Source organism: Dipodomys ordii, unplaced genomic scaffold (assembly GCF_000151885.1).
Source record: "Dipodomys ordii isolate 6190 unplaced genomic scaffold, Dord_2.0 Scaffold4, whole genome shotgun sequence".
NCBI lineage: Eukaryota > Metazoa > Chordata > Mammalia > Rodentia > Heteromyidae > Dipodomys > Dipodomys ordii.
Genome location: NW_012267220.1, coordinates 23540556 through 23561330, shown reverse-complemented (window position 1 = coordinate 23561330; position 20775 = coordinate 23540556). Strand labels below are relative to the sequence as shown.

The window sequence follows — 20775 nt, the reverse complement described above, 5'->3', positions numbered from 1 at the left end:
GTAAAACCCCTAGAGCAAAACCTTCCCCACTCCATGAGAATCTTTTTATCTCAGGGTCTCAAGAAGATTTCCTTTCTGGAAACATTCTCCTGATGGGGTGGCAGTTCATTCCCCATAGGAGAAGATGAGCGGTGAGTGTGCTGCTCAGCATCCTTAGGGGTTGCTGAGGTGACCCAGCAAGTTGGCTTCTCTTTCCCAAACCAACACACTCAGTATCAGTGGACACGTCTCAGTTTTGGCCTTTGTTGTAGTTTTACCATTTGTATGCAGAATGGAGATCCCAGCCTCCTGATGGGGTGTTATTCAGGTGAACTGCTTTATGTTTGCTGCCGCTGAGCTACTCTTTAAGAGTGAATTCACCAGGAATTGTGGGGCAAACTGGGCTTTCAACTTTATTCTCAGAAGCAATAGACTCTGGAAAGTTGATCCCCTTGTCTTCAGGTCTATGCTATTGTCAAATACCTATCTGATAACCTCCTCTCACATTCTCTCCCACAGTGCCTAGAGGAAAACTGTAGTGTCCATGCATTTCTTGCCTGTTTTCCTCCTAAGCTGACAGCACCTAGCTTTGTCAGCTTGGGGGTTGAATGAAGTATATTAAGCAAGGGGAGGGGATGGAATTCCCAAGATGCCAGACCTCCTGACAGCGTTTCCCTGGGGGTCAAGCCAAGACCACAACAATCTACCTATTCAGCAGTATATATTACAGGGGCCAATTTCAGGCATTGTGTGGGCCCAGAGATACTTTTCTTCTTATATAGTTCTTGATAAAAAAAAAATTGTGCATTGTTCCTGATTTATGGAATTGAAACTTATTTGTACAACTACTTAATAATTCCTTTTCTTTTTGTTTCTTTCTTTTTTTTTTTGTCGGTCGTGGGGCCTGAACTCTCGGCCTGGGCGCTGTCCCTCAGCTCTTCAGCACAAAGCTAGCGCTCTACCACTTGAGCCACAGCACCACTTCTGGCTTTTTTCTGCTTATGTGGTACTGAGGAATTGAACCCAGGGTCTCATGCATGCGAGGCAAGCACTCTACCGCTGAGCCACCTTCCCACCCTTAATAATTTCTTTTTAAAAAACTGACACAAAAATGGAGAGTTACCATCTGATGGCTATTGCTTTTATTTGCCACACTACTCTGTGGTTCTTGTTGCTCTGAGGAGCTCATACTCCCCCCCATTCTCAATGTCTCACAAAATGTATGACTTACAGTCACCTCAAACTTACTTTGCTGTTGGTGGTGGTAGTGGTTGTTGTGTTTCCTTGTAACTTCCCCAAACTTCCAACATTTTACAAAAGTCTTTTGTGCTTCCTGTTCATGTAACAGAGCTGGGTTTAGCTTTCACAGATTCTTAAGGCCACTCCATTATCAAGTATGGCAGAGCGTGTGACAAGTGAGTAAGTGCCCCAGAATGAATGAAATACTCACCTTTCTTCTGCTTGCCTTCTTCCTGCCCATTTTTTCCCCCAGTCTGCTAATCGGACTGTAATTGCTAGGGCACCCATCTTCTGGAGGGGAAATCCTAATCAAGCCAGCATTCTGCCTTTCCAGGAGGTTGCTCTGGGATCCACCTCTGCCTCCTACAAGTCTACACCAGAGAACTGGGCACAAAATGAACCAACACACTATTGGCTCACAATGCTCCAGACCATCCGACTGAACCCTGAGAGCCCAAAAATGTCTGCGTGCAATGACTTTGTGGAGCACATTTGGAAGCCTGGGTCCTGCAAGAACTGCTTCTGCCTGCGGAGTGACCACCAGCTGGCCATTGGCCATCCCCAGTCCAGAACAGGCAGCCTGCCCCCTCCCCCTCGCCTGCCCCCCAGGCCTGAGAACTGTCGCCTGGATGATGACGGCTCACCCTACTCGAAGCCTACCATTGCTGTGAAGCCCACCATGATGAGCTCCGAGGCCTCTGATGTGTGGGCAGAGGCTAGTCTGAGTGCTGAAGTCTCACAGGTGAGGCTGACTAACCCCTGTGGAATTTTTACAGGAGCTGCTCCTCTTCTAACATGAGGTGGCTGGATGGCAGCCAGAGAGGGCTGTTGGAGCAAGAATCCTGCAGGATGGCTGCCCATGGGCTTGCCCTGAGATTGTTTTTCCCTGGCTTCTTGCTGTTAGGCTCTTTCTACCCTCCTTTTGCTCTGTCCCTTTAAGCTAATAACTATTCATCCAATTTCCTCCAATGATTTGGAGACGTGTAAAGGCAGACAACAAAAAGCTCTTTAAGCCAGGTGCTGGTGGCTCAGTCCTGTAATCCTACATACTCAGGAAACTGAGATCTGAGGATTGTGGTTTGAAGCCAGCCCAGGAAGAAATGCCTTATCTCCAATTAACCAGCAAAAAAACAGAAGTGGAGGTAAGGCCCTAGTACTGGATAGATCTCTCTCTCACTCATATTCTCTCTCTCTCTCTCTCTCTCTCTCTCTCTCTATATATATATATATATATATATACATACACATATAAATATATTTGTGTATATGTATATATATAGCTTTAAGAATATTTTCAGAAATTATCAACCACTAGTCAATCATATATATCATATAATTATATATAATATTTCTATTATATATACATGTTTATATATTTATATGTATTTATATATGATATATAAGTGTTATGTATAATATATTAGATGTAAATGTTTTCAGAAATTTTGAACTTAATAATATATATGATCACAATGCCATTATCACAGTTAAAATATTACCACCATGGCTTATGATTATCTAGTACCCACCCAATATTCATACTTCCAGGTTAGAAGGTTGAGTTTTGCTAGCTTTGATCTATGATAATTAAAGCAGTTACATCTTAGAGGTTAGGCCCATCTGTTCATCTCACTGGTAACCCTTACAAAGCTGTAATTATTTAGGGTTTGTAGACTTAGGCAGCTGGACACATCTCAGAGGCTATATGCTTAAGACATTCCAACAATGTCTTGCTTCAGATTGACTTCTTTGTATGCTCTAGATTTTATTAGCTAAAGTAGTCAAGATATGTGGTAAGTGTATGTACAAACAAAGGTCAGTTTGAAGTCAGGAGATTCTTAATGAAGACTGGCATTTCCTGTGGTTGCAGTGAAGTCCATGTCCCTCTCAGGGCTGCTCTGTTTCCTTTTAGCTGGTTACACCCATTCACCAAGCCACTCTGGGACCCCTTCAACCTTCACCTATATAAGCCAGGAGTCTTGGGAAAGGATCCAGATGCAGGCCATACTTCAAAACTGCATTTAACAGTCTTAACAGAGGAAGTGAGGAGCTTTGAAAGGGAAAGAAGGGGGGACAGTGATTTCTTTGATGGGAATGACTGGTCCACCTCTTGTAGCCCAACCACTTAATCAAGTTGGGGCTGAGGGCACCATTGTTAACTGGAAGAGAGAACAAATGTTTGGCATGACTTACCAAGAAAAGCCCGGACCCATCCCAAAGCCCTGATCACTAGGTGTTTTAGAAATCATTTTGATTTTATTTCTTCAGAATGTGCTGGAGCAGAGTTGTTTAAAAAAAAAAGAAAGAAAAGAAAAAAGTCAGCTAGCACAAAGCAAATATAAAGCCCCAAAGCCCAAAATTGTATTTTCCAAGCCTGGAGAAGAAACTAACTCACCTAGCAATTGTGAGGGAGAAGACAAAATGTTCTATTTTTTTCCCGAAGTTTTTGTTTTTGTTTTGTTGTTTTTATTTTCTTAACTCATAGACTTAAGTGAAAAACCTTACAGACCCTGAGAAGATAGCACAGTCAGTATCTGGAAAGATAAGTGGCTAGGGAGCTACAACAATGAATATAAGCTGTGAAGAGATCAGAAGGTGGGCAGGTGTATAGCTTGCCCAGAGTCCACACCTCCCAAGTTTCCCCAGACACTATGGTTGACAATGTCCCAGAACACGCTCTAATGTAAATCTTTTGACCTTTGGGCCTGTGTAGGTCATCTGGAGACGAGCCCCGAGCAAGCTGCCCCTCCCGAAGCAGGATGACGTGCCCATAGTCTACCTAGGCAGCTTCCGAGGAGTTCAGAAGCCTGCTGGTCCCGTTGCCTGCACAGAGGGCAGCTCCCACTGCCCGCCTGCCTATGCCATGGTTGGCTTGCACAGCCTAGACCAAGGGGAAAGGAGCATTGCCTTCCACCCAGTGAGCTACCCAGAGGAGAAGGCCAGGCGAGAAGAGAAACCTTCATTTCCCTACCAGGAGCTGTCCTCTGCTCAAGAAAGCTTCCGCCAGAAACTGGCTGCCTTTTCTGGGATGACATCTGGCTGTCACAAGGGCCCTAGGCCCTGCCCATCTCCACAGCCCCTACGGGCGTCCCTGCCCTCAGAAGATGACAGTGATCAAAGGTGCTCACCCTCAGGGGACAGTGAAGGCGGAGAATACTGCTCCATCCTGGACTGTTGCCCAGGAAGCCCAGTTGCCAAGGACACCATGAATGCTGAGGGCTCCCTGGGCAGACATGGCGGAGGGGACTGCTCACCCACATGCTGGGAGCAGGGAATGTGTGCCCAGCCAGGGCAAGAGGAGAAGCGCGTTCTAAACTTCCCCAGGGAGTTTTGTGGCCAGGGTCCCACAACGAACCCACCCCATCTGGTCTCTAAGAAGCTGACCTCAGAAGCTGCCAGTTCTGATGGCCTGTCCTGTGGCAGCAGCAGTGGCACCAGCAGTCCCTTTACCCCACACCTGGAGAGCGATTACTGCTCTCTCATGAAGGAACCTGTCCCGGGGAAGCAGCAGGACTCTGGCTGTCATGTAATGACCTCTAACAAATGCCTGGGACTAGCTGTGGAACCCCAATCTCCAGCCCAGCCCAGGGAAGCAGTACAGCCTGAACCCATCTACGCTGAGAGCACTAAAAGGAAGAAGGCAGTTCCAGTGCCTTCGAGGCCACAGGCCAAGGCAGAGCAGGCAACAGCTGCTCCAGGCCAAACCCATGGCCACCAAGCATGGGCAGGGGATACCTGGGCTCAGAAAATACCATCTGGTTGGAGCCGGGACAAGGAAGGCCCAGATAAAGCTCCCCAGGTGGCAACCACCATTACAGTCATGGCAGCACACCCAGAAGAGGACCATAGGACCATCTATCTGAGCAGCCCTGACTCTGCAGTGGGGGTGCAGTGGCCACATGGACCTGTGAACCAAGACTTAGAGGCCGGTACAGAGGAAACATCAGCCCGGCAGGGACCCAGCTCCAGGGAAAGCCAGGCTCATGGTCTGACTGAGACCACCCCCAGGGGGAGGCCTGCCATTCCCCCCAAGTTGTCTAAGAGTAGCCCTGGAGGATCTCCAGCATCACCATCGGCCTTGACCCTAGCCGATGTCGGTGATGGGAGCTCCAATGGCAGTGGCTCTGGGTCCCAGCTTTCTTCTCGAGGCCCTGCCGAGCTCACTGCTTCCTGCCGAGCCAACAGTGCCACTGTCAGTGAGCCTGCCAGGTGTCCTCCTGCAGTGTCCTCTTCGGCCGTGGACCAGAGGCGGCCCAAGTACCAGACTGGCGCCTGGAGTCGGATAGAGGAAGAGGAAGAGGTGGAGCAGGAATTGTTGAATCAAAGCTGGGGAAGAAAGACAGAAAATGGCACTGCAGCCCTTTCAAACTCTTCTACCTGGCATCGACTCCACCCCAGTGATGGCTCCTCTGGGCAGAATGGCAAAGTTGGGACTGGGATGAGCAAATCAGCCTCTTTTGCCTTTGAGTTTCCCAAGGACAGAAGTGGGCTGGAGACATTCTCCCCGCCCCCTCCCCCTCCCAAGTCAAGGTGAGTACTAGTGCCTGTGTGGGAAGATACAGTCTGGCTGTAAAGGAAGCTACTCATCTGTAGGGCCTTTATTAGAAACCTTTGTTTTTGCTGTATCTAACTAAGGCCCAGTCTTAAATCCTGCCTTCCAGGCACCAGTGTCTCTGTGAAGGCCCTGGTGCTTTTATGTTAATTTCTCAGTGTAGATTTCAGGCTCTGTAAACAAACCTACCAGCAGTGCCCTGCTTGGATTGGCTATCTGAAATAAGAAACATGGGGGGCTGGTATTGTAACTCCGTGGTAGAGCTGATGCTTAGAAAGTATGGGCCTAGCCCTAGCCCCTTCCTCCCCCGCCCCAACCCCCCAAAACCCAAATGAGCTCTTGCCCATGATTTTAGAATCCAGTGCTCTTTTTGCCCACATCTCTCAGAAGTGTCTTCTACAAGCCTTTTTAAGGAAACTGACACTTCATTTTGTTTAAGCAGGCAAAAGAGGGCCAAAGGAGGTTAGGCTACAAGATTTGGAGAGGCAAAATAAGCTAAGCTAAGTGTGTGCTCCAACTCTTACTGTGATGGTGAGTAGGCTTTGGTGCCAAAATTAGAAAAGAGGAATCTTTGCACATGTGGGTTATTAGAGGAAAAGAATAGAGTTTCATGCTAGTATGCTGGAACTCACAGCTTTCTCCACTGCCTCTCTGACGTCCTACCAGTTTAAAGTACCTTTGAAAAGCTCCAAAAAGTAAATGCCTTTTTGAAGCTAGTGAGCTGTGCATGGAATTTAAATTCTGGAAGAGAAAAAATTTCCCTCAGTGAAAGCAAAACTGATTTTTATCAGAGAAAGGAGAAACCTGCTGTTTAAAAAAAGGGGAAAAAATGGCAGCCTTTCTGAACAGAGACTTTCTCTATCTGTGTCATTGCCAGTGTTCTGCCAGAGCAGATGTCTTCTAGATTGATGTCAGGGACAAGGGAATTGACCACAGAGAGAAGAGACTGCCACATTTGACTTTGAACATCAAGGCCTCCTAGGCTGTGATCTGATCTGACAGGGGCTTGTTCTCATAACCAGTGCTTTCTTTGTTCTGGGATTGCCTTGGCCGCCCACCTTGCAGAATAGACATCTTCCATAGCCTCAGATGACTGCAGACTCTCTGGTTCTTTGGCTATAATTGTATTTCATTGAATGAATGAGCAATTCAGCAGCTAAGATGAGCTCCCATTTATATAGTGCTTCCTATGGGCCAAGTGTGTACTTTAAGATGTTAGACTTAATAACTTATTTAATCCTTAGAACAACCTGATGAAGGAAGAATTATCAGCCCAGCCCACAGACAACAAAACAGAGCTCAAGAGCTGAAATAATCTGCCTAAGGATGTTACAAATCTTTTATCAACCCAGCCCTAAGTCTGTGCTCTTGAACATGTAAGAGGCATAGAAACCAAGCAGAGTGTGCACCCAGTTTTGGGTAGCTTTAATATCAGAAAACCTAGTTCATATCTAATCTTTCTTACTCTCTGGTCGAGTAACCTTGAACAAGCTATTCACTGTGTCTGAGTCCCAAGCTTACTCTTCTCTAAAAATGGGATAAGACTTTCTTAACACTTCCTTATTGAAATGAGATGTGCAACAGAGACCAATGGGGAGGCTAGTTATTATGTAGGCAGAAAGCTATATAATAGGTGTGTCAGTGGCATCCATACCCCGCAGGACTCAGCCTTGCCCAGACCTGGAAACACTGTCTGAGCCTTAGAGAAAAACTTTCTCACTCAAGCATCACAGGGTTCTGAGAAATCCTAGTAACCATGGTAACACGACTCAGAAAGTGTTTTAATTATCAGCTAGGGTGAGATCTGAGTTTTTTGGTCCAGTGTGCTATGCTAAAACTTAGATTATGTATAGCTCAAATCAGGTAGGGAACATCAAAAGTTCTAGTTTCCAACTCTTTAAGATCGAAACATAAAGATAACATTGTTTTCAGATCTTTTGGTAGAAAAATTTAATATCTAAAATGAATTTAAGGGAACATGGGGGGAAAATCTTGCTATTTTAAATAAAACAAAATTGTCCCTTTAGAGCAGAGTTTTCCAAGGGTTGCTGACATTATCTTTTGGATCATTGTGTTTCCCTTGTGAGGGGCTAGGTGGGCAGGCTTGAATACAGTACTTCCTGAGTTCTTCTGGGGAGGTTACCTGGAATCCCAAAGTGCTCCAATCCAACAGGAATTCAAGGTATAGACAAATCAGAACATTATTGTGAATAAAGACCAGAGTTGATTTGGTACCAGTATGAGCAACACTAGGAATTATGGCAGGCAGTATTCCAAGATGGAAAAATGTGTAGCCTCTTTAAACGATGAAAGAGGTTAAGTTGTTTACTTCCCATGGACTCATCTGTTCAGTGGGGCCTGTTTCTAATGATGAATTTCTTCATGTGTGTGATGTGTGCTCAGAACCCTAGAGAAAGAATTTGTGTCACAGAGATGTTTCTTCCTCCTTACCCTGTGTGGAGAGACAGCCAGACCATCTGATGCCCTTCTTGGGCCATCATTTCTACAACAAATGACACTTATTTTTAGGTTGCTTTGTGAAAGTAGCTGTGACAAAGATACATGTTCAGAATGACTTTGACTTTCCTGTTGTCTTGGTGCAATTATTCGTGGGAGTAGCCATCTGAGATTGTGTCCTCTGAAATCTATCACTTATGTGCTGGTGAAACCTCTTGACATAAACATTCTGTAAGACCAAGAGGCTCCATAGCCATGTCATATGCCGAAGTGTAGTTGTGCACCCTCTTCCCGGGCAGGTAAGGAAAAGTCTGGACCCTTCCTTGCGCTCTGTTGCTGAGGTAACTACCTACCTATATCTGCAAATTCACACAGATTTGTAATGATTGAGGCACCAAATCTCTGGGTCATTGCCCTGCCCTAATTTAAAACAGGGTAAATAGGTAAGGACTGAAAAATACTGTTGGCTGAGAAACAAACAAACCAAAACCCCCCAAGAAACTGCAGGCAAGAACTATCAGCTGTTAATTTTAATATCACCTTCAAGACTTAAGGCAGTTTAATGAGAAGCCATAGTTCCTGGGGAAAAAATTAAGATGCAAAAAACAAAATCTCAGGTTTTTTGCCTTTTATTTCCTCCTCAGATGCAAGACTATGTTGAAATGACTTGTAACTTGTGAGTGACAGGTCAGAGGAAGGAGAATCATCTGGTTAGGACAGACAAACATTTTACAAAGAAACTCCAAGTAGGCCTGAGACAGTGTGGAACTGAAGATGACAGGTGAATGAGAAATAAGACAGATTTGTGGCTTCAGTTTCTACATAGTCTGTTTCCAGGTGAGACTATTCAAAACAAAAGATTTCCCCCAGAAAGTGAGAGATGGTTTTCTTTTTAAAGTTCTCGTTGGAAAACTTTAATTTTAACCCACCTCTTCGTAAAATTTCCCCTTCTTTCTTGGCATGCTGGGCAGAGGAGGTTGAGTCTGTTCTGGGGTTTTGGTCTTTCTTAAGTCCCCTTCTGCATTGATTCTCAGTAAAGAAAGAAATAGCATCATAAATAGAGTTCTCTTTTTTGTCCATAGAAGTGATCACTTTGATAACTGGATGAACCAAAATAATGTATAGGATATTCTGTTCTGTAACATGGTCCTCTCAGCCCACGCTCAAGGATGAGAAGAGAGTAAGATGCTATTTGTGTCCAGCCTTTTTGTCCAATCTAATTAAAGCTTAAGTTCTGGACACCTTTCCTACTGTAGCAAGTTGCAAGGGTACTAGAAAATCCCACAGTCTTGCCATGGGCTTGTCTATATGGCATTTTGAAAGTCAGTTTGCATTTTATTTAGGGACTCTTCTGTAACTAATTTGAATAAGGAGTCTAGAGGTAAAGTTGGTGAGAGTGAATGAATACTGGGCAGACTTCAGTGGGAGAAACTGTTCCCCTACCCCAAACACACAGAGTTTGGCAAATGGAACAAAGCAAATGTATCAACAATACAAGTTTATAGTGTGCTCATGCCAAAGGCAAATTAATAGTTGGCCTCTCTCCATGAGTTTGTGGATGGAACCTGCAAACACAAGACCTCTTATAAACAGAGTATTGAAACTGATTCCTGCCCTCCTGTTCTAATACTTTAACTAATAGTGGCTTGCAAGTAGCATATACACAACTTTTAGGTCTAAGTTTTAGCATGCATTTTGACTATGACTAGGAAAATTCTTTAGTTCATTGGGTAGTTATAAATTGCCTCTCTTTTATTGGACTGTGCAAGGTGGTAAAACATGGTCAGGGACAGGGATTCTGTTTCTTAAGAACTGAGTTGGCATGACTTGAATCAGCAGGTGCACAAATGAACTCCAAAGGCTTGTTCCTACATTGATGAGACTGGTTCTCATAGAGTCTGCATTCTTACTACACTCTGGGTTATGTTCTTTAACACAAAGGTACAATCAGTTCCATGTGTAGAAGGAACTAGTTATAGCCCTCTCCTTTGTCAGGATTAGCACAGGTTTGTAGGCAACCAAGTGTGTGTGTGTGTGTGTGTGTGTATGTGTCCCATTTATTCCTTGCAGATAAAAGTACACTTAGCTTCTATAATTCCAGATCATCCAGATCATCTACTTTAGTGGCTGGCACTTAGTAGATGCTCAAGAATCAAGTTAAATGGATAGTTAGGATAGTTACAGGTTGAAACCAGGCCCTGTTTATTTCTCTTTCAAAGCAGCACCTATACCTTCATGCCTGGCACATGGGTGAACAAGAAAGCTAGTAGCTTGGAATATGAAACATTCTGCACTCAGACCTCCTGGTAGCCTTTGTATTCTTTTCATGCTTCTCACAGTGTGTATTGCTTTCAAAGAAATCCATGTTTATATCTCTTAACTAAAGTACGATCACTTAGGCTTGTTATTCCAGCTACTTGTGACATAGAAATAGAATTGTGGTTCAAGGTTAGACTGGAAAAAGAATGAGACTGCTCATCTTGAAAAACATGTTGGGCATGGGTACACACCCTTGTATCCCAACTCTGCAAATGATAGAGATAGGAAAATCACCATTGAGGCTGTCCTCCAAAAGTGTAAGACCTATTTTAACCAGAATAAAGGAAAACAAAGAACTGGGGCAGTGGCTCAAGTGGTTAGCACCCTTGAGCTCAACCTCCTAATATCACAAAATAAATAAATAAATAACCAAAAAGGGGGGTAGATAGGGAGGGAAGAAGAAAGAGTAAACTCCTAGGAGTTTAGGAACCAAGTCTCATGCATTCTTCCTGCATGTCTCCATAACAATCCATAGCACAGAACCAGATTCTTGGTAGGAATTCAATACAGAATGATACCCATTGTAATCCTGTGGAAGCTGAGGTTAATCATGGTTAATGCTTCAAGGTAGGCAAACACCCTGAGGGCGTAGTGCATCCTTTTCTGGATTAATTACTCTCCAGTGATTGTACATGTTACATTTTCCTTCTGCCACTGGCCTCTATCATGCTGCCTTTTTTAAAAAGGCTGAGCAGGTGTGTGGAGCCTGCCCTCTTTCCACAAAATGTTTCTTTCTGGTAGTAATTATCTAATTTTTTTTTCCACTGGTAAGTTACAAGGAATTCTAGGGTGTGGTTTTACTTCTCTGAGAACAGAGTTTTCATGCTTCCTGGGAGTGGGGCTGGAAAACACAAACTTAGGCTGGATGATCAGGTCTCCTTTGTCCATCAAGCCATCAGAGAGACTTTGTTCGAGAATGGCTTCTGCTTTGTGGGCATGGCAGTCACCAATTGGTGAGAAATTTTCCTTACTAGTGGTGCAAGGGGTGTTTGGTTGTTTGGAGATTAATGTCTTACTAACTGTATACTCCTATCAGGTTAATAGGTCAACTATAGAGAGCACTTGGTGCCTTCTTTCCAGCTAATACATTTCCAAGTTTAAACATCTTCATTGCTCAAGATTGTGTGTGTGTGTGTACATACGTGCATGCGCTTGTACTTTTGAACTCAAACCTCTTGCTCTCACTTTCTTTTCTGCTCAAGTCTCAATCTCTACCACTGAGCCATATACCTCCACTCCTGGCTTTTTGCTCACTAATTCAAAGTAAGAATCTTATAGACTCTTGTTCCTTGGATCTTTAGATCTCGGATTTCTGATTGACTCGGATCCTAGGTGTGAGCCATCAGCACCTGGCCAGGATTTCTTTGTACTGACTTTCGGGAAATCCCCCAAAGTGCTGGGTGTTTAGAGTTCTCATGCTGCTCCCACACAAATTTTACATTTATAAAATTCCCTGCTTTTATAGCTTGCTTGTTCTTTCTATTTCTCTGGCAGACTGACTTATATAAACAATTGTTCTTTGTTGGGTGACAAGTGCAACTTCTAGGTTGAAGATTGATTTAAAAAAATCCTTCCCTTTTTACTCAGATAGTGTGTTAATCTATTAATTACAATGTCTCTTACCATCAAATAGTGGCTTTGACTTCCTTAGAGTTTGGTATTTAGCTGTTTCATGTCTCTTTATATCTGTGCTTTAAAACTCTTCTGAAGTCTATAATGTAGGCCAGTAATTGGTGATACCATTGTATGTTTCTGAGTACTGAAAAGCCATTCAGAATGGCCCTTGCTCTTGTAAAACTCCATTTAGTAGCAATTAATAGGTCCAAAAATATACTGGATATATAAATATATATATATTAGTAAAATGAGCTTAAAGATCAGGAAGAAAGTGAAGGAGTGTCTGAAAATTTTATTTGTGCCAGTACTGGGACTTGAACTCAGGGCTGATGCTGTCTCTTAGCTTTTTTTGCTCAAGGCTGGTGCTCAACCAATTGAGCCATACCTCCACTTCCAGTTTTTTTGCTGGTTAATTGGACACAAGAGTCTCATGGGCTTCACTGCCAGGGTTGGTTTTGAACCTCAGATCTAAGCCTCCTGAATAGCTAGGTTTATAGGCATGAGCCATCAGATTCCAGCTGAGAATCTGAAATTAAAAAATCAATCATCACTTAAAATAATTCTTACTAATAGGTAAAGGTCAAAAGGAAGGTAAGTTTTCATGGCCATAGAGTCATGAACCAAAAGGAACATTGGTTCCTTCTATTTCAATTCTGACCAGTTGGAGTACAGCTCTGGAGCTCTGCATGAAAATTCACTGTGCTGGAAGTTTGCTGCAATTGATTAATACTGTCTTCAGACTACAGAAGTTGGGGTAAAAAGACATGTGCTAGTTATTTGCTAAATCTGCCTTCAAGCTTAAAATGCTGTATAAATAGTTTTCAAGTAGTTAGGATTATAGTAGCTAGGATTATCTAGCTTACCAGCACTTAGCTTGTTTCCAAATATTATATATCTATGGTTAGTTGAATCTGTAGGTTCCTGTGAACCTGTGAATAGGAAGATCTAAGGGTAAATTCATTATGTTGTACAGCCAAGCTCCAGAATTCATTTTGCAAAACTAAAATTCTATACCCATTAAAGAAAACTACTTTTCCCTTTACCATGACCTCTTACAGACGCCATTATTTTTCATGTCTCTTTGAATTTGATCACTCCAGATACTTCATATGTTTGGAATTACACATCTTTGTGACTATTCATTTCACTTAGTACACATCTTCAAGTCTCATTGATGTTATAGCATGTGTTAAAATTCCTTCCTTTTTAGAGCTGAATAATATTCTGCTACATTTTGCTTCTCCAGTCATCCGTTAGTGGACACTTGGGTTGCTTTCAATTTTTAGTTATCGCGAATAATACTGCTCTAATTATGGATGTACTAGTTTCTCTTTAAGACTCTGCTTTTGATTTTTTTTGAAGGGGAATATACACAGAATGGCATTGTTGGATCATCTTGTAACTCTTAATTTTAATATTTTTAGAAATAGCCACACTGTTTTCCATAACTGTTGCGCCATTTTGTATTCCCACTAATAGCGTGTAAGAGTTCCAGTTTCTCTATATTCTCTCTACACTTGTTTTTTTTTCTGGGTTTTTGTTTGTTTGTTTTTGATATTAGGCTCTTATCAGAGGCAGAATTTGCAGATATATTTTTCATCCTCAGGGAGTTCATTTTCACTCAGTTGACTGTGTCTGTTGTGGGTAGGATATGAATTTTGGGCTAAGGTGCTGGGTTAGCAGAGTGGACTTGAAATAGTTGCCAATCAAAGAGGGCTTGAAAGTTCTGAAAGCAGACTGGGCAAAACTAATTGTCTAGAGACAGAAAAAATTCCTATCAGGCATAAGTGCTGTTGGTGGATGGAGTCTTATAGGATGGACCAGAACCATAGTGACTCCTAAGTTCCTGGAAGATTGCTATTGGTTTGATTTCATCAACCACCAGAGGTGTGATCTGGGGGTAAGGAGGTAGTATGAAGATGAAAAGAATCCTAGAAGGCTAGTAATGCTTAAAGGAGATTCTTTTATTGCAAGAGAAGTCAAGCTAATATGGTAAGGTTTTTTTTTTTCTTGTAATGAAAAGGGGGTAATAGAACTTAGAAATCTGATTGGCTGGAGATGGGGTTGAACCACCTGATTGACTGGCTCCTGGGTCTGGGGCTATAGTATAGCTGATCCAGCTCTCAGCCATAGATTATTCAAGCCAAGTGTGGACCGTTATAGACCGTTTTAGGGAAAAATGTATATTCCTAGAACATTCTCTTGACTAGCTTTCTTTGTTGAGGTTCCTTGAAATGCCATAATCAAAGAGTAGGCATCAAGGTAGAGTGAACTTTTTAGGTTATCTGATCTGTATCTCTCTTAGTAACAAAAAAGATGGCTCAATTTACTGATGGTGAGGAGGTGAACTTGTTCAAAGTGCACTGTACACATCTATGGTATTATCACAGTGAGACCCCCGTGTGCTGTTAGTGTATGCTGAAGCATTTACCGGAGGCTGTTAAAGTCATCTCTCTGTTTACCCATCTACTCATCCATACTTTTAAGTGTAACGTACTTTCTATCTACATAATGCTATTTATAGCATTTTTGTAAATGTTAACTCCTTGAATCTTTGTAACATTCCTAAGAGATAAGCATTTTTGCTATCTTTATATGATAAATGGAAAGCTGAAACACAGAGAAATTGAGTCTCCTTTCTCAGGACACACAGACAGTTGGAAAGGGCAGTTCTGTCTCACTGATGAAGTCTTAGATGACTCTGCCTAGATGGCTTCTGAGGTCCTGTTACCCCGTGCCTGCCCATAGACAGGGCAGCTAGTGAGAAGTATCCTTCTGGGGATTACAGTTGTTTGGTCTTTAGCTTGCATTTGTTATTCTCTATTCGTCTTCTCTTCCCCATGCCACTCTGATGTGAACAGTTGTAAGAGCTTCCTCCCTCTGCATCCGTGCTGTGGACTTTGGACATATTATTCATAGGGAAGTGCATTGGAGATAAGTGTAGTGGGGAATGGGTCTAAGGTCTTCAGCCTTCTTCTTTGCTCCCCACTGCTCCATCTCCATCTCCAGACTCAAATGGAACTTCCCTACTTAGGAACCCCCAGTCACCTGCCTTCCTTATTCTTGTACCCAGCAGCCCAGTGCCTCTTTGGGGAAGTACATAAACATGCAGAATGGGGCCACAAATAAAAGACGGCATTTCTCAGACCAAGTGAACAATCTTCAACAGATGTTTATATCTTTCAGTGATAAGGTATATCTTGATATAGTCAGGGAAAATGCCTGCAAATTTCCGTTGAACATCTTAAGCATTTTGATCCTTTACTAAAACCAGTAACCTACATACTGTATATGTGTATTTCCCTGGAGTTACACATGTATTAGTCAGCTCTCTATCTCTATGACAAAAATACCTGAGAAAGCAACTTGAAATGAGGAAAGATTCACTTTGGTTCATGGTTTCAAGAGTATCATTGTGTTTTCAGCTGTGTGCTTTGCATTTGAGGTAAGGTAGAAATCATGACATTGGAACATGTGGCTGCTCACCTCCTGCTCACCAGAAAGTAGGAAAGAGAGAGAAAGTGCTAGGAAAATAGACTGTACTCTCCCTTCAGGTGTCATTCGCAATTGCCAGTGTTACTTGTGCTTCTGCCCAACCAGTTAAAAATCTAGCTTCCCATAACCCATTCCTCTGGCTTGATGAATATGTTAGAGCAGCTCAAAGAACTTCAGGAAACACTTGCTTCTATTTGAGGGTTTATTATGAAAGGTATCACAAAGGATAGTCATGAATACCAGATGGTGAGAGGTACCCTTCAAGACCTGTCATTAAGGATATAGACCTCCTTGTCCATTCTTAGACACCACTCTCCAGGAATCTCTACACGTTCAGCTCTCTAGGAGCTTCTAATCTCGGCCCTTTCGGGGTTTATAGAGGCTCCATTACATAGGGATGACTGCCTAAATGATTCACCATTGGTGATCAACCTAACCTTTAGCCTTTCCCCTCCCTTGGAAGGTTGGGAAGGGTGGTTGAAAATTCCAATCCTCCAGTCCTCCTTGGTTTTTCTAGCTCCCATTCCCAAGCCTCCTCAGGGCTGCCAGGCATCAGTCAACTCATTACCATATGAAAAAATACCACTTGAGAGATTCCAAGAATCTCAAGCGTCTTAATGCCAAGGAAACTGGAGTAAAACCCAAATATATATATTTCATGACATCACAGTTTCCCTATCTTTTAAAATAACTGGCTGTATTCCCATTTTTAAATGATTTCCACTGAATGTAAAAGCCTATAGTGCCCCAGCAGAATGGCTAGGCCACAAACTGCAAATGCAAATGAAAGGACCTGCCCATGGGAACTTTACAGGCCATCTAACCATAAAAGCACCAATTTTCTATATTTATACATGCAAACCAATCAGGCAGAAGCAGAATGGCCCACTCAGTTCTGGCAGGTGGCCTTTGCTCACTTGCAAAAAATAACTCTCCTAGCATCTTTATCAATAAGCACCTAAAACAAAAATACTAATGAGCTTTCCGATTCTGTTAGCTGTCTTTCTAGACCCATCTGAAAAATTTTTTTTCAACTACAAGATTTGTCCAAATTCAAGATATTGTAAGATTGTTGTATTTTCTAGCTAGGAGAAAAGTTTCCTATTAAATCATATTCCTGATCCTTGTAAGTTGCTCAATGTTCCTGTACTTTGCTCTTTTTCCCCCCAGACAACCGTAATTCTTTTGTAAAGAAAGCATTTATTCTCACAGATGCCACTGAAGTAATGAAACAGGAAGATAAACATAATCAAGGAGTATTTAATAATTACTTTCTGTTTTAGCAAATCCTGCCTGTGAAACAGCTCCTCAACTTTTTTGTAATTTTGGGGGTGATATCAAGTCTATTTCACATGAAAAAATTAGAAAAATTTATCCAGGATTATAACTAAATGCCTAATCAGGTGATTCAGACTCAGTTCAGTGTTTGATACAAAGGTGAGGGTCTGGTCAAAGAAGACTGAAATGGCTTGTAAGTGAAATTGGTACTGGATCTTAAGGATAGGTTTGGAGAGGAAAGGGGAGCAGTTCATCTGTTCCCAGGTAGAGAAAGGAGAAGGAATCAGTGGGTGTTTGGAGAACAACCAGAAGATAAACTTGATTTGAATAATAGATATATAGAGAGCTCCCAAAATAGAGCTCTTTTCCTTAAACATACTCACATGCACACACACACACACACACACACACACACACACACACACACACACAGAGGAATCTAGGTTTCTTTTCTAATGTATAGATAGAAAGGGAATTATTAGAAAATGAGATTGTTCAAGTATTTCTGTTACATGGAAGTTGTCAGATGATCCAATATGGCGGCCAAGGGAGAAGCTCTTCATAGGAACTTGTATAGGGCTATGCAGTGTCAACTATTGTGATGAGAGTAATATTTTAAGTCAGATGCTCTTCCTTAAGGCTGCTCTAAATCGTGTGTGTGTGTGTGTGTGTGTGTGTGTGTGTGTGTGTGTGTGTTGGTACTGGGGCTTGAACTCAGGGTCTTTGCTTTTTCGCTCAGGGGTGGTGCTCTACCACTTGGGTTTTGCCTCTTCTGGCCTTTTGGTAGTTAATTAGAAATATGAGTTTCAACAGGCTATCCTGCCTAGGATAGCTTTGAACTGCAGTCTTCTTGAGTAGCTAGGATTACAGGGTGAGCTCCCATCTGTTTGAAGATGTGGCTTTATGTCTAGAGGAGCTTAATAAAGATTTCCCTCCCAGTTTGCATGTTGGTTGAAGCATAGCAGCCTTGTCAGCTCTACTTAATGTATCATCCTTCAGTCACTAATACAGCACTTGGCACTGAGCAGGTAGTGAGCCCTATCTGTGGGACAACCTCATAAGGGTATTCAGGACAGACAGGAAGGGGACACATAGCAGCTAATATAGTTAGAAGAGGAAGTTATAAACGGGGTATTCATATTCACCAACTGAATTTGAATCACTTGATACATTTAGAATGTGGCTGAATAGTAGAAAACAGATGGAGAGAAACTTGATGTGGTTGAGTGTATGTGTGACTTTCTTCTAACCAGGGAGCCAAGTAAGACAATTGGAGATTAGAAGCTGCAGGTCCGAGAGGCAGAGCCGGCCCTGTTTTCCTGTGTTTCTACAGGAAGTGCATTTTATAGAAAAGTCAGAGAGGAACTGGGGGAAAGGAGCGCCCAGAGCTGGAGAGCTGACAGTGGCCCAACAAGCCACTGTGGGCTGCTGGTCCTTTACCCTCAAGGGCTGCGCCATGAGACCCCGAAGTTGCTGGCCGGCCAGCCAATCACAGACTCAGTTGAGGACGACACTTCGGGCTGGGCTGTAGGATGGTAAGCATCTACATTCTTTGATCGAGACATCGAAGGCAACTTTTCACTTCCTCTTAGTGCTTTAAAAGATGCACGGTAGATTTTAACTATATACTTTCCGCATGTGAATGCGATTCTTTGCCCTTTTTCTTTTTTAGATCTTCTTGTCATTACTAAGCCTAATAACGAATGTGACCTCTCCCCAGACTCCGTGCTCTGAGTGTTTCCTAGAATTTAAAGAGTTAGACTCAAACTGCAAGCTGGAAGTATTTGCATTTTCAGATCTTGAGTTCTAGAGGCAGAATGCTTTCCATCAAGTATACGTGAACTCTACAATCAATCAATCTGTGAGGGAAGCTTTGTCTCAGGGCCACTAAATTTCTAGAAGCCATGTGAAGTTTGAGCTAGGGGCTCTGCCACACACCGGGACCCTCGTGTCCCTTAAGGATTGTGGACATTCTGAACGCGCTCGTTCTGGAAGCTCTGGGATATTTTTAGATGAGGCTTGTTCCTATGAATGAGGAAGTCTGGCAGATGGCTCTTCCTTTTGGATTTTTTTTTTTCCAGCTTTCTACCAATGTCGGATGGAGCCTACTCTTGTGTAAAGCTTTGGTTTCCAAGGACAATGGGGGGAAAAGCCATTCAAACAGCAGTGGCAGCAGCTGCAGGGGCTGTCTGGAAGGACGTTGTGCCACCAAGTTGTATTTCACAGAGCTCTCCTGTAACCCTGTCCGCAATCAGCAGTGGGAGGCAGGAAAGGAAGTTGGAACAAGAACAAGTCATTTATCACATGGGGACTAACGACATCTGTGGAGGCCATACTTGCTGGAGCTGATAAGAAAGCCGTTCTCCCAGCAGAGAGAAGACAATAGAGTGTATTCCTTTTATTCACAGAAGCCAATTCCATAAATTAAATGGTATCGCACTTTATGGTAGAGGCTTTGCATCAGTTTGGTGAAAGATAGATGATCATTCATGACATTTTAAAACTGAGTACAACTGAGTGCTGGTGGCTCACACCTGTAATCCTAGCTACTTAGGAGGCTGAGCTCTAAGGATGGATGTTTTAAGCGAATTTGGTCAGAAAAGTCTGTGTGACTCTTATTTCAAATTAACCAGCAAAAAAGCTAGAAGTAGAAGTGTGGTTCAAGTGGTAGTATACCAGCATTGAGAGAAAAGCCAAGTGAGAGTACAGAAGTCCTGAGTTCTGTACCTGCACACACACACACACACACACACACACACACACACACACACGCAGTATAGACTTGCTATATCTTGTTGAGTTTAGTCTTCATAATACCTGGCTTTCCATCCGAGACCACTCTATTAGGGCTCAGAAAAAGTCATATTTGATATATTAGGCCTTTTTCAGGGATTCATAAGAAATCTATTGCACACGCAGAGTTATGAATCAAAGCCATCTTGATGATAGGTGTCTGCTTCGATGGCAAGCCAGCCTTTTATTTTAAACTTGATGTGGTTTTACTCATTGACTAATTAAAGTGGCAATCCTTGAAAAGTACAGTTATCACAGGTTTCCAGGGTAGAAGCTTTTCAATAGAGTTCCTGTGAAATTTGAGGTTTTATTTCTTGGGTTTGTTTTGTTGTCTTGTTTCACAGTGTTGGGGTAAAAACCAGGGTGCTTCACATGCTACCTAGGCAAGCATTCAACTCTTCCTAATATGTTAATGTCAAGGAAAAGAGCACCCCAGTGTGTGTTAGTGCCTTCCCTCCACATTTGCATTTGAGCATTCCCTGTACCTGCTTTTGTTACCCACCTGGGGAGATCCGGAACTTGGTGAGGTTTTCCAGGAAGAAAACAGCAGTTTTATTTCTCAGTCTTCCAATGGGTGCTTTCTGACTTCCCCAAACTCGCGCATAGCTCATAGAACTGAGTCTGTATCACAAACATAGACTAATTTTTTTTCTCCTGTGTCCAATTGGTAAAACTCTGTAGAACTCTGACCTCTCCTTTGTAAGACCAACACTGAAAAGGTTTAACCCCAAGCCTCATCACTAGCAAGCTCACAAGGCTATTAGAAGGGGAAACTAGCTCTCCTGTGTCTGCCTGTTCCCTCCTGGGGCCTCATGGAAGTCCCTATGGGTCTTTCTGTGTCCCTTCTGGCTCAGATGCTTGGGGTGTGGCCATCCTGGGGTTAGGGGATAGGGTCATTCAGACTTTAATTTTTTTCCTACCAAAAATGTTTAATTTATCAAGTATTCTAAGCATACAGAGATGTTCAATAATTTAATTTCAATGACCTTTCCGTGTCTTCGCAAGATTTTTCAAACATTAATATTTTACCTCTTTTAAGTTTTTTC

The 20775-nt window shown here is 42.7% G+C and overlaps 1 protein-coding gene across 1 annotated transcript in view; it reads left to right on the top strand.

The window, feature by feature from the left end:
* Nucleotides 1-1559: 1559 nt before the first annotated feature.
* LOC105993581 (tyrosine-protein kinase SgK223) overlaps nt 1560-20775 on the top strand; it is a 43789-nt gene continuing 24573 nt past the window's right edge. Inside the window, exons 1-2 of the mRNA XM_013026875.1 lie at nt 1560-1960; nt 3932-5748. Coding sequence (XP_012882329.1) covers nt 1640-1960; nt 3932-5748 — 2138 coding nt within the window. The 5' untranslated portion in view covers nt 1560-1639. The remainder of the gene's footprint in view (nt 1961-3931; nt 5749-20775) is intronic.